The sequence below is a fragment of the Melospiza georgiana genome, chromosome 22, assembly GCF_028018845.1.
Source record: "Melospiza georgiana isolate bMelGeo1 chromosome 22, bMelGeo1.pri, whole genome shotgun sequence".
NCBI classification, from domain to species: domain Eukaryota; kingdom Metazoa; phylum Chordata; class Aves; order Passeriformes; family Passerellidae; genus Melospiza; species Melospiza georgiana.
Window position 1 is genome coordinate 5,547,982 of NC_080451.1, and position 13,130 is coordinate 5,561,111.

Sequence of the window (13,130 nt, forward strand, 5' to 3'; positions counted from 1 at the left end):
CCTTTTATCATCTTCTCCAGCTTTCCAATTCTTAATATCCACTGCATTTTCTGGTTCCTCAAATGTCCTTGAAGGACCATAAATTTAAGATCCCAGACACCCAGTCTTTGAATACTTTTGACTTTATTGAAGCTTGTCAGGGTTAGTTTTAACAAACTTAAGGTTTTGGTGAATAATGATCTCACTAACAAAAGTCTGTGTAGAAACTTAACTAGTACTGGCCAAAAGTGGGTGCTGCTCACAATTAATTAAAACAACTAATTAAAAACTAGTTAGGAAAGTTGTATTATTTCCAACCACAGGGAACCTTCTCTGATGAAACCAAGAGAACAAGTGACAGGAAAGAGGAACAGCATCAAGTTGTGGCAAGGGAGGTTTATGTTAGATTTACGGAGAATTCCTTCATGGCGTGGGTGGTCAGTGGGTGGGACAGCGGCAGATTCACCACCTCAGGGGTGTTCAAGCAGGGGTGATGTTACGGCAGACAACACGGGTGGCGAAGAACACAGCAGTGGCGCTGGCACCGGGACCTTCGAGCCTCACAGCTGCACTTGGCCTCCCTTGGCCCCTCATGGCTCCCCTCAGCCCCTCAAAGCCCTTCAGGGCCACTCAGCACCGCCCCCCTCTGTCATGGCGGCGCCTCTGCGGCGGGAAGGGGCGGGAAGGTGACCGTGCTCCGCCGCGCATGCGCAGTGCCGTTGGGCGGGCCGGGGCGACGCCGCTTCCGCCCGGCGCCAAGATGGCGGCGCCCTTTGTCTGCTCGGTGTCACGGTGAGGGCCGCGGGCCGCGGGTGAGGCCCCGCCGGGCCCGGCATGGCAGGTGCGGCACGGGGGCCCTGGGAGAGCGCTGGAGGGGCTGGGGAGAGGGCTGAGTAGGACACGGGCGCTGGGAAGGGAAGGGGCTGCGGCCTGGCTCGCTGCCTGTGGGGTAACGGAGCCGCTTTGGGGGTCACCCCGGTGCGCGGCCCCGGTTCTTTGAGGGCGGGCTGCGGGGTGGGGCGGTCCTGCTGGGGGCCCTGGGAACCGGGGCGCTGCCGGTCGCCGTCGGGCGAACGGGGACTTGTCGCGGTAGGAACGAGGGACTGGCTGCCGGATATCGCAGGGCTTGTTGGCTGCTGCGAGGGGAGCGGGGGCTCCTGGTTGTCATGAGGGGAATGGGGGTTGGTGGCTGTCGTGAGGGGCAGCGGGGGCTGTCGTGAGGGGATTTGGGCTTCTGAATGTCGGGAGGGGAGCAGGGACACGTGGTTGTCGTGAGGGCACCGAGAGGCTCCTGGCCGCACCCCCTGCCCGGGGTGTCCCTGTCCGCTGTGTCCCTCCCCAGCCATGAGGTGACTCGGGGCCAGGCCATGTGTCCCCCGGCCTTGGGGCATCATCGTCCCCTCGGGCCACCCTCCATTCCCTCGCCATGTTGGGAATGGAGGTCATAGCCCCGAGCCAGCGCCAGCCACGTCCATGCCCCTCAGGGACGGGGAACCCGCAAGGAAAACGGGATTTTTCCCCGTTCTGGCGTGGTGACAGCCCCTCCTGGCTGTCCGTGCCCTCTGCGGGCCGGCACGGGTGACACATTTCCTGGAGCAGCCGCGTTTGCTGAGTTTTGTTTCTGCATCAGAGGCTTCTCCCGAGATTCCAGCACTCAGCCAGCATTCCAAAGGGTGTTTTTCCCCAGGGAGACAAGGGCTGGTCATTCGTGGGCACTGCAGACACAGGAGGGGTTTCAGGGCAGATCTCAGGCTCAGGTGATGTCTTGGTGTCCAGAGCAGCACCAGCACATCCATAAGACTTAAATCCAAATAACCAAGGCATCCTCAGGATATCTTCCCTGTAAGGGGTTCAGGATGTCCCTCTCCTCGTGTCCTTCTCATTTTTCCCCCTTTGTGATCATTTCCCCTCTCACATCTCGCCTTCCTCTTCCAACCACAAGCTCTGCAGCCCTTCCCTGCTCCATGATCTGAATTATTGTTATGATACAGAGCTGCTGTGCTCAGATCAGCTCCAGACTTGACTTTTTTTCACGAAAACCTTTGCAGGATCCGTTGCTGGAAATGAGGACAGAGCCCTGTGGGCACAGGCAGCGAGGGTTGGGGCCGCGCTGTTCCCCGAGCTGACGCGCGAGGCGGGAGACGCCGGTGGGTAGGAAACAAACCAACCCCTCTTCCCTTTCATCCTCCCAGCAAGGATGGCTGGCTGCTGACAGCCTGCAAAGGCACTGCTTAACTCTCTGTTTTTTATCCAAGTCAGGGAGGTTTGGGGGTTTTTAATAGGTAGGTGTTCACGTGGCAGGGGAGGGGAGAGGTAATGGTGCTAATTAGTGAGAGTGCTTAGCAGAGCTGGCGTGGGAAGCTCCCTGGGACTGCAGCTGCTGGATTTATCTGTGTGGAGGGCGTGGGTGGGCTCATAATGAACTTGTGCATGATTAATTGGATAATGAGAGACTCAACGGCCTCGTCGGGGAGAGGTCAGGAGGGGAATTCTCTCCCCTGAGGGGAAATCAGAGGATGCCCAATCCTGCATCAGGGGTTTTGCACCTTCAGCACCCAGCACTGGAGGTTTAAAATTGAGTTTTTCTATCCCATTTTTCCCAGGATGGCTGTGTAGAGACTGACCTGAACACCTGGAAAGGGGAAATCTCTGGAGGAGAGACTCAACCCTCTGGCCCTCGATCCTCTGGGTATCTCTGCTCCCTGCAGCACAGGGGTGAGCTGGGCACACTCCTGGGGGTTGGGTCCAGGTGTTTGGGATTGTTAAACCTCAGAGTGAGGGGTTGTAGTGGGTAAAGGTGACATTGGCTGCTGGGTGTGGGTACAGAGAGCATTACAGGGGAGACCACAGAAAATTGGAAGGTTTTTTGGGGAAGAGTTGAGTTTCCTGGATTTTTACTTCCTTCTCAAAGCTGGGGGAGCAAAGCTGAGACAAGCCAAATCCTGGAACATTAAAAATCATTGTTCAGATGCAAAGTGCCTCCCACAAATTCCCCAAAATACCCTTTCAGTTCATGGAGCTGTCAGGATTCCTCAGGTCTGTGAGCACAGAACTCAGCCTTGTTTACCCTGCAGGGAAAATGCTTTCCCTTTTCTCCAGAGCTTTGCAACCACACTGGGCCGTGCTGTGCAGTATCCTGACCCAAGTACTGTTTTTTTCTGGGATGTATTTTGGGACAGGCTGGGGGAAAGCCAGGGCAGGGAATTCAGTGCAACGACAAAATGGAGTGGAACTTCCTCTCTCTGTGTGTGATCCAATGCTGTCAGAGAGGTCCTGGCCTCTCATCCCCACTGGAAGGGAATGAAGTGGAAGCTGAGTGAGCCCCTGGGGGGAAGATCCTTCCCTGAGTGTTGCTGGCACCCTCAGCTGACAGGAGGAGGCTCCCTCTGACCACTGATTGCTGGAGGGAACAGGAGCTGGAAGTGCCTGTGGATGTTGTGGATCCAAACCTCCCTTCTTCCTGACTGGAAACTCCTGATTTAAGAGGTGATGAAGTGGAAAAACAACTTCTATGGGCTGGAAACTTTCAGAGACACCGAGCATGGAATCCAGGAGTGTTTCCCCAGCCATGACCTTCCTGCTGCAGCGTCCAGAGCTTTGGGGACTTCCTGCATGAACAATAACTGGATAATCCCTGTTTCCTTTCTCCCCCCTGCTTGCCAATCCCTTGAAACAATCCCTTCAGCACCGGAATCATTGGTGGAAGACAAAGCCAAGTGAAAGCTCTTCATTCACCCCACGGATGCATCTCAGGAGAAAATCCACAGTGTGGCACTTTGCTGACAAGGACCTGCTGGAAAATTGGGGTTTTGCCACGTTTCCAGCAATTTGCAGCATTCCTTAGGCAGAGCTGTGCTCCAGGCGTGGAGAACTCCCTCCAGACACATAATAAAATATAAAAATTCCTCAGAATCTTGACATGAGCAGCTGGAAGAGCAGGAGCTGGAAGGTTTGGATGGACACTCCCGTGCTGTGGCCTTGGCAGGAGCTGTGACACAGAGGAGAGACGATGGCACTTGTGTCTGCAGAGGTGACAAGGCTCCTGCTTGCTGCTTGGACCAGCTGAGGAGCAACAGCTGTGTCATGGTTGCTAAAACCATCGTGGCTGTCCCATCAACTCCTTCTAGCCCTGTGTTGGAGTTGTGGCTGTTCTAGGAGAGGGTTTGGGGCTGGATTTAGCCAGGAGAGGAGCTGAAATTCACCTTTTTGTGCAGCGAGGTTCTGTTTGGTGATCTCTCCTCCTCCACAACCCCTTCAGTGATTTTACCACACCCCTCACCCCTACCCCTGTGGTGTTTTCTCCCTCCCACAGCCATGGATTTCCCTCAGCACAGCCAGCAGGTGCTGGAGCAGCTGAACCAGCAGAGGCAGCTGGGGCTGCTCTGCGACTGCACCTTCGTGGTGGACGGCATTGACTTCAAGGCGCACAAGGCCGTGCTGGCCGCCTGCAGCGATTATTTCCGCATGCTCTTCGTGGACCAGAAGGACGTGGTGCACCTGGACATCAGCAATGCTGCAGGTAGGCCTGGGGCTTTTGTTTTTGTACTCTTAACCCTAGTAAAACCTCTCCACCCCCATCCTATTCTCTCTTCTGTCCAACAACCTCAAAAACACCCCCAGCGCAATCATAGACACAGTCAGAACTTCCTTTTTTAATCAGCCTAATCCCAATAACAATTTACATCCACTCTGGAACAGAAAGCCTCACCTCCTCCTGGGAATGAAAGTTCGTCATAAGCTTCAAAATCCCCATCAGCCTAAAAATGGACTTGTACTCTCTTACCTTCTTCCCCATTGCACTATTTGTATCACGGTCCATCCTACAATTCACAACATGATATATGGCCTCAGACCCTTACATTACAAAATTTTTCACTTACCTACTATTCATCCTAATCATCACCAATAACCTCCCAGCTCTGTAAACAACACAATTCTGTGCTCAGGCTTTGAGGGAGGCTCTTCAGCTTGTTATTTTGAGTGTTTCAGAATGAGGAGTGAGGAGGTGAGGGCTCATTTCTGGTTGTGTGATCTCTCCTGCAGGCCTGGGCCAGGTTCTGGAGTTCATGTACACGGCTAAGCTGAGCCTGAGCCCTGACAACGTGGAGGATGTGCTGGCCGTGGCAGGTTTCCTGCAGATGCAGGAGATTGTCAGTGCTTGCAACGCACTCAAATCTCTGTCTGTGCCCCCAGAAAATCCCCAGCAGCCCCCTGAGACTGGTATGTACCCTCCTGGCTACTCCTCACAAGATTTACCTACTTGTGCTTCATGCAGGCCAAAATTTATCCACTTATGCTCCTTGGCCACCTGGCAAACCCAGTCCCCACGTGCACCTGGATGGGGTTTGATCCTCTTGGGCAGCACCAGCAGTTGAAAAATTGCTGCTTCTGTGAATTTTGTGGGATTTGGGAATCCTGCTGTCAGCAGCAGCAGCTGGATGGCTTCTCCTGTTCTTTCACAGAAGCTGACAAGGTCCCAGCTGATGGCAAGACATTGGTGGTGGCAGAAGCTCTGGGGGAGCCTGACAAAGCCAAAGCAGCTGCTCCCGACAGCCAGGGCAAGGAGGAGAAGCCGGAGGCCGCGGCACAGCCCGAGGTGCCTGCGGAGCAGCCAGCTGGCCAGGAGGGTGAGCCAGCCAGGGGTGACAGCCTGGCTCCTGCTGTCACCCCCAGCACTCCCTGCCCTGACGCTGCAGCGCTCGCAGGGACGGGCGCTGCCATCCACGAGGATCCCAAGGCCGACGTTCCCGGGCAGCCATCGGAGAGCGCCGTGGGCAGCGACAGCCTGGCAGGTGAGCGGGGCTGGGACAAAGCTGGGCAGGGCTGGAGCCCTCCTTATCTGTGGAATTCATTGTGTGAGTGTGAGTTTTGTGAGGCATGGATCCTCTAGGAGCAGTTGTTTTGGAGCATAGTGAGGAGATTTGGGAAATTCTCCTCTGCCTGCACAGGCTTTGGGAATTTAGGGCTAATCACCTGCAAATTCAAAGTGATTCCAGGCAAAGGTGATGGTGGATGAGCTTTCACTTCCCTTCCAACTCAGATGTTTCTGTGATTTCTCTGGGGACAGAGGATGCCTAATCCCAGTCTCCTTAGGTTAGGAAATACAGGTGGATTTGTGCCTCTGCTGCCACTCCCAAATTTGAACACCCCCATTTTCTACCATCCTGCAGAGATGAAGCTGGAAAGGAAGGAGGAAGATGGGGAGATGATAGTGGAGGAGGAAGATGAGGGTAAAATGCCCAAGGAGGAGCCTCCCCAGCTGGAGAATGGGGAAAATGCTGAGGATAACGAGTCGGGCAGCACGGATTCGGGGCAGGAGAACTCGGGGGAGCCGCGCCTGCTGCGCTCCGGCACCTACAGCGACCGCACCGAGTCCAAGGCCTACGGCTCCGTCACACACAAGTGTGAGGTGAGGCTGGCCAGGCTCCTGGGCAGAGCTCTGGGTGCCACCGGGTGCCTTGGGGACAGCGGGGTGACAGTGCCTGTCCCTCCATCCCTAGGACTGCGGGAAGGAGTTCACCCACACCGGGAACTTCAAGCGGCACATCCGGATCCACACCGGAGAGAAACCCTTCTCGTGCAGGGAGTGCAACAAGGCCTTCTCCGACCCAGCTGCCTGCAAGGCCCACGAGAAGACACACAGGTATGGGTGGAGCCAGGGAAAGACACCTGAAAAATGTGAGGTTTGCTGGGAATGGTTGAATCCTTTGGAAATCCATTGGTGTGTTGGGGTATCTGGGAGGAGATTTGTCTTTTTCCTCTGTCATGGTCCTGAGTTGGAAGGGATCCACAGGGATCGAGTCCAACTCCTGGCCCTGCACAGACACCATCAGAATCCCATCCTGTGTCTGAGAGCATTGTCCAAATTTGTGGTGTTTCATGAACTCCCATCCCTGGAAGTGTTCAGGGTTGGATGGGGCTTGGAACAACCTGCTCTAGTGGCCGGTGGGGTCAAGATGAGCTTGGAGGTCCCTCCCAACCCAGGCATTCCGTGACTCCTGTGTCTGGCTGAGGCTGACACTCAGACTGGGGGCGGTGAGACCCCAGTGCTGGGTGTGAGGGGGTGACATTCTGCCATTCCCCCCTCACCCCAGCCCGCTGAAGCCGTACGGCTGCGAGGAGTGCGGGAAGAGCTACCGGCTCATCAGCCTGCTGAACCTGCACAAGAAGCGGCACACGGGCGAGGCGCGCTACCGCTGCGAGGACTGCGGCAAGCTCTTCACCACCTCGGGCAACCTGAAGCGGCACCAGCTGGTGCACAGCGGCGAGAAGCCCTACCAGTGCGACTACTGCGGCCGCTCCTTCTCCGACCCCACCTCCAAGATGCGCCACCTGGAGACCCACGACACCGACAAGGAGCACAAGTGTCCCCACTGCGACAAGAAGTTCAACCAGGTGTGCTGGGCAGTGGGGAAGCCGGGCCAGTGGGGTCCTGGAAAGGGAGGTTTGTCCATGGGAGGCAGTTCAAGGCTCCCAGAATGGTCCTGGGATGGTGGTGTATCCGTGAGGTGTATCCATGAGTGTAGGGAATGCAGCAAGGCCATCCATTGGGCATCCCAGAGCAGTCCTGAAAGGGTGGATTATGCATGGGATGCAGTTTGGGGGTGCCAGAGTGGTCCTGGGATGGTGGTGTGTCCATGAGGCATAGCTGGGGGTCCCAGAGCAGTCATGAAAGGGTGGATTGTCCATGGGATGCAGTTTGGGGTTCCCAAAGCTGTCCTGGGATGGTGATGCATCCATGAGGTGTATTTGAGGGTCCCAGAGGAGTCCTGAAAGGGTGGATTATCCATGGATTGCAGTTTGGGGGTCAGGAGAGGGGTCCTGAAAGGGTGGATTATCCATGGGATGCAGTTTGGGGTTCCCCAAGCTGTCCTGGGATGGTGGTGTGTCCATGAGGTGTATTTGGGAGTCCCAGAGCAGTCCTGAAAGGGTGGATTATCCATGGGATGCAGTTTGGAATGGATACACCACCTTTCCGAGAGTGGTCCTGGGATGGTGGTATATCCATGAGGCATAGCTGGGGGTCCCAGAGGGGTCCTGAAAGGGTGGATTATCCATGGATTGCAGTTTGGGGGTCCCAGAGCGGTCCTGAAAGGGTGGATTATCCGTGGGATGCAGTTTGGGGGTCTTGGAGCTTGGAAGGAGTGATTTATCCATGGGGTGAAGCTTGGAGGCCTAGAGGCCACTCCGGAAGGGATCCAGGGGATTTGGGTTGCTCCGAAGGGAGATGAGGGGGTTTGGGGCTCTCTCCATCCCGCTCTCCATCCCCAGGTGGGGAATTTGAAGGCTCACCTGAAGATCCACATCGCAGATGGGCCCCTGAAGTGCCGGGAGTGCGGGAAGCAGTTCACCACGTCAGGTAACACAGGGGAGGGGGCCTGAGGAGATGAGTGACAGGACTTGGATGGTCTGTGGGGAGCAGGGAGTGTTCCAGGGCTGGATCAGAGCCAGAGGAAGGATTTCATCCTGGCTTTACAGTGCCGTGGTTGTGCTCCATGAATTCCTGGTTTTCCACATGGAGCCACACCCTGGAAAGGAGATGGGGATGTCTCCTCCCATCCTCTCTCAGCCTGCTGCAGAGCCAGAGGGTTGGGATGATCCCAGTGGAGTCTTTTGATCCCCTCAAACACTGGGTGCTTGTCCTGGCTGTCTCCACTTCAGTGCTACTGCCCGATCCCAGGCAGGGTGCAGCCAACTTCCCTCGATCCCTGCGCAGTCCCTGCTCCCTGAACAGCACCAGCCTTTCCCGAGGGAGCTTCTGGGGCTCTGGGAAGGAGTAGAAAGGGGAGGAGGATCCGGTGTCCTTCATCCTGCCCTGCTCCCAGGTAACCTGAAGCGGCACCTGCGGATCCACAGCGGGGAGAAGCCGTACGTGTGCGTGCACTGCCAGCGCCAGTTCGCCGACCCCGGTGCCCTGCAGCGCCATGTCCGCATCCACACCGGTACGGACCCCTCCTGCCCCGGGGGGTTCTCCTGTCCCCCGAGGCTCCTCCTGCCCCTCCTGCCCCTCGTGCTCCCCACCCACGTCCTCCTGTGCTTCCCCAGGAGAGAAGCCGTGCCAGTGCTTGATCTGCGGCAAAGCCTTCACCCAGGCGAGCTCCCTCATCGCCCACGTGCGCCAGCACACCGGGGAGAAGCCCTACGTGTGCGAGCGCTGTGGCAAGAGGTGAGGATTCCCTTCAGATATCCCAGTATTCCCCCACTTTGGTGCTGGTGGAATATGAGGGGGCACCTCCACTGGCTGTTCCCAGCCAGGTGCCATGCTCTGGAGGGAGGGTGGAGGTGCCAGGGTGACACCAGGGTTGTGGTGACCGTGGTCTCGTTGCCCAAGGTTCGTCCAGTCGAGCCAGCTGGCCAACCACATCCGTCACCACGACAACATCCGGCCCCACAAATGCACCGTCTGCAACAAAGCCTTCGTCAACGTGGGCGACCTGTCCAAGCACATCATCATCCACACAGGTGGGTGGGTACCTCCCAGAGCCCTGCACCACCCCGGGCATCCCCCTCACCCACCCCATTCCCTGTGCCCTCCCAGGGGAGAAGCCCTTCCTGTGTGACAAGTGCGGCCGTGGCTTCAACCGCGTGGACAACCTGCGCTCCCACGTCAAGACCGTGCACCAGGGCAAGGCTGGCATCAAAATCCTGGAGCCCGAGGAGGGTGACGAGGTCAACATCGTCACGGTGGCGTCCGATGACATGGTGACATTGGCCACCGAGGCGCTGGCTGCCACCGCTGTCACGCAGCTCACAGGTGAGCTGGGGGCCCATGGGGATCCCAAAGAGAAGGGAAGGTCGGAGGTGGGGAGCAGCTGGGAGGTCCTGGCGTTGTCCTGAAATGGAACCTTATCCATAGGGAGCAGCTGGCTGGTCCCAGAGTTGTCCCCACAGGGAGATTCATTTATGGGGGTTCAGCTTAGGGGACTCAGGAGGCATCCCAAAAGGGAAATTTACCCTTGGGAATGCAGCTTGGGGGTCTTGGAGGTGTCCTGAAAAAAAGGTGCAGCTTGGAGGTCCCAGATGCCATCCCAAAAGGGAAATTTTATCCCTGAGAGGAGCTTGGGTGTTCCATGAGCCACCCCAGAAGGAAAACTTACCTGTGGGGAGCAGTTGGAGGGGCCTGGAACTGTCACAAAGATGGGGTTGATTTATGAAGATGCAACTTCGAGGTCCCAGGAGCCACCCTAAAAGGGAAACTTGTCCATGGGATGTAGCTTGGGCATCCCAGGACTAAAAGGGGGCTGGGTCTCCAGGGAGGAGCTTGGGGTTCCAAGAGACACTCTGAAAATGAGATTTTTCTGTGAGGGGCATCCCTGGAGCCCTTGCAGAGGGGAAGCTTAACCCTGGGGAGCACCTTGGGTGCCTTAGAGCGGTCTAAAAGGGAGGTTTGTCCATGAGGTGGAATTTGAGGGGCCCAGGAGTCTCCTAAAAGGGAGATTCAGTTGTAGGGGGGCAGTTTGGGGCTTTTCCATGGGGTGCAGCTTGGAGGTCCTGGAGACTCCAAAGGTGCTGGAGATTTATCCAAGGGTGCAGTACCCGAGTCTGGGCAGCCTCAAATCCCACTGGAGCCACTCCCAGCCTCAGCACTGGGCAGGATCCATGGCTGGGGGGGAATTCCTGCCCAGCTGGGCCCCACAATCTCCCTGTCCCCCCTAATGTCCCTGTCCCCACTAATGTCCCTGTCCCCCTCTGTTCCCACAGTGGTGCCCGTGGCAGCCGCAGTGACAGCGGACGAGACCGAAGCACTCAAAGCTGAGATCACCAAAGCGGTGAAGCAGGTGCAGGAGGCAGGTGAGACCGGGAATACCGGGAATACCGACCGGGCTGGCTCCTCCCATCCCACACCCCAGCACCTCCGGGAATACCGGGAGTATTGGGCTGGCTCCTCCCATCCCACCACCCTAGAACCACCGGGAATACCGAGCTGGCTCCTCCCATCCCACACCCCAGCACCTCCGGGAATACCGGGAATATTGGGCTGGCTCCTCCTATCCCATCACCACCGGGAATTTGGGGCTGGCTCCTCCCATCCCATCACCCCAGCACCTCCGGCACTACCGGCACGGGCTGGCAGCTCCCGTCCTGTAGAATTCGAATGTAGAATTTTCTACAAATCTGTTTCCTACACCATCCCACCACCCCCAAGCCTGCCCCATTTTGGTGAGTGTGTTTCTCTCTCTCTCTCCCTGCAGACCCCAACACGCAGATCCTTTACGCCTGCGATTCCTGCGGGGAGAAGTTCCTGGACGCCAGCAGCCTGGCGCAGCACGTGCGCATCCACACGGCCCAGGCGCTCGTCATGTTCCAGGCCGAGCCCGACTTCTACCAGCCGTACGGCGCCGCGGGCTGGCCGGCAGAGCAGGTCATCCCCGCCGGGGAGCTCCTGTTCCGGCCCCGCGACGGCCCCGAGCCGCCCCCGGCCCCGCCGGCCCCCGAGGGGCCGCCCCCGGCCCCCGAGTGACCCCGCCCCCGCCCTGCCTTTATTTAAGAGACAGCTCGGAAATGGTGTAAAAAGTGTATTTCTGGAAGGAAAGAGATGGAATAAAATGCAGTATTTTGTAAGGGTTGGTGCTTGGGGAGGGGGCTGTGGCTTCTCTCCCCGTTCAGGGGGTGTTTTGGGCGCCGTGGGGGACACTGGAACACTCCAGTCCCTGCTGAGAGTGTGATGTGGATGGATAGCAGGGATAGATGAGATGATAAAGGATGAAAACGGTGGTTTAAGGTTTTCAACCCCACCCAGAGCAGCAGATGGGGATTTTTGGGGTAAAGCCCCGAAGGACCGTCCCATGCTGACCCCCACTGAGGGAGGGGTGTGGAGGCAGGGGAGCTGCCCCTGTTTGGGGGTAAAAGGAAGGAAAAAGGTGCTGCTGATGGAGGTGGGGGTGGGAGCCTGTCCTGCCCCGCCCAGGGGCTGGGGCTCAGCTGGGCCCACCCACCACATGGAGCTGCCCCTGTCCGTGTGTCCAGCTGGACACTCCCCCCTGCTCTGTCCCCTCAGGGCCGCCAGGACGGGGAGGGAAGGGAGAGACACACGGACACAATGACAGGGGCTGGGACAGATGGACACAGAGATGGCTGCAGGGTCAGCTGGACACCTGGAAAGCTCTGTGGATGGTGGGACAGTGGCAGAGACACACGGACACTTCAGGCCAGACAGTTTCACATCCGGTTGGACACCTGGACATGTGTCTGTCCATCCATGTGCTCACCTGTGTCCATGTGTCCGTCTGTTCTCATCCCTGCTCCCCAGACAGGGGGGGTTGGAGGATCCAGGACAGGCTGGGCTGTCCAGCCGGACACAAGGACAGGGCTGCTGGTGTTGGACCTTCACTGGAAATAGCTGGACAGATGGACACAGGGATGGATTGACAGGCAGACACAGACAGGGACATGTCCAGCTGGACACACAGACACCTCTGTGCATGGACACATGGCTGGCTACACTCACAGCCAGACAGAGGGACCACTGCGAGTCCAGTCAGACAGACAATTGTACATCCAGCTGGACACATGGACATTGTACAGACAGACAGACACCTGGCCAGCCAGACACATTCCGCCTCCACGCATGAGCATAAATGCCCCAAAAATGCCCTTTTCACCCTAAGGCCCCTCACCAAAAAGCAGCGATTTCACACCCCCGCCCCGCCCCCCTCACGCCCCCCTCACACCCCCGCCCCGCCCCCCCAGCCCCGTGTCCGTCTGTCCGGGCCCATCCCTGTGTCCATCCCCAGGCTCCGAGCGTGGGGAGGCTCCGGCCGGTCCCGACCGCGAACCCACGGACACGGGAACGGGGCGGGGGCGGGGCGGGGGCGGGGCGGGGGTGTGAGGGGGGCGGGGCGGGGGTGTGAAATGGCTGCTTTTTGGTGAGGGGCCTTGGGGGTAAAAAGGGCATTTTTGGGGCATTTATGCCCATGGGTGGAGGGGGAAGGTGTCCGTCCAACTGGATGTTTAATGTCCAGCTGGACGTATACAACGTCCATCTGTCCAACTGGACGTACAATGTCCAACTGTCCAACTTGGATGTACACTGTCCGTGTGTCCAACTGGACGTACATTGTCCAACTGGACGTACAATGTCCAACTGTCCAGCTGTATGTACAATGTCCATCTGTCCAGCTGGACATTCCCCTGTTCTGTCCATCTGACAG

The 13,130-nt window shown here is 57.6% G+C and overlaps 1 protein-coding gene across 1 annotated transcript; it reads left to right on the top strand.

Annotated features, from left to right (window-relative positions):
* Positions 1-717: 717 nt before the first annotated feature.
* On the top strand, positions 718-11,440 carry ZBTB17 (zinc finger and BTB domain containing 17). The gene is made up of 16 exons (XM_058039152.1): positions 718-820; positions 2,028-2,126; positions 2,583-2,694; positions 4,292-4,498; positions 5,023-5,199; positions 5,442-5,771; positions 6,150-6,388; positions 6,480-6,622; positions 7,074-7,374; positions 8,251-8,338; positions 8,805-8,921; positions 9,025-9,145; positions 9,311-9,441; positions 9,518-9,733; positions 10,681-10,770; positions 11,172-11,440. Exons 4-16 carry the CDS (start codon positions 4,294-4,296, stop codon positions 11,438-11,440), a joined length of 2,427 nt encoding a protein of 808 aa, XP_057895135.1. The 5' UTR covers positions 718-820; positions 2,028-2,126; positions 2,583-2,694; positions 4,292-4,293.
* The last annotated feature ends 1,690 nt before the right edge of the window (positions 11,441-13,130 follow it).

Coding starts and splice junctions, on each gene's coding strand:
- ZBTB17 (XM_058039152.1), top strand. CDS start 4,294: ATGGATTTCCCTCAGCACAGCCAGCAGGTGCTGGAGCAGCTGAACCAG. Junction 9,146..9,310: donor TGCGAGCGCTGTGGCAAGAG/GTGAGGATTCCC, acceptor TCGTTGCCCAAG/GTTCGTCCAGTCGAGCCAGC. Junction 9,442..9,517: donor GCACATCATCATCCACACAG/GTGGGTGGGTAC, acceptor GTGCCCTCCCAG/GGGAGAAGCCCTTCCTGTGT.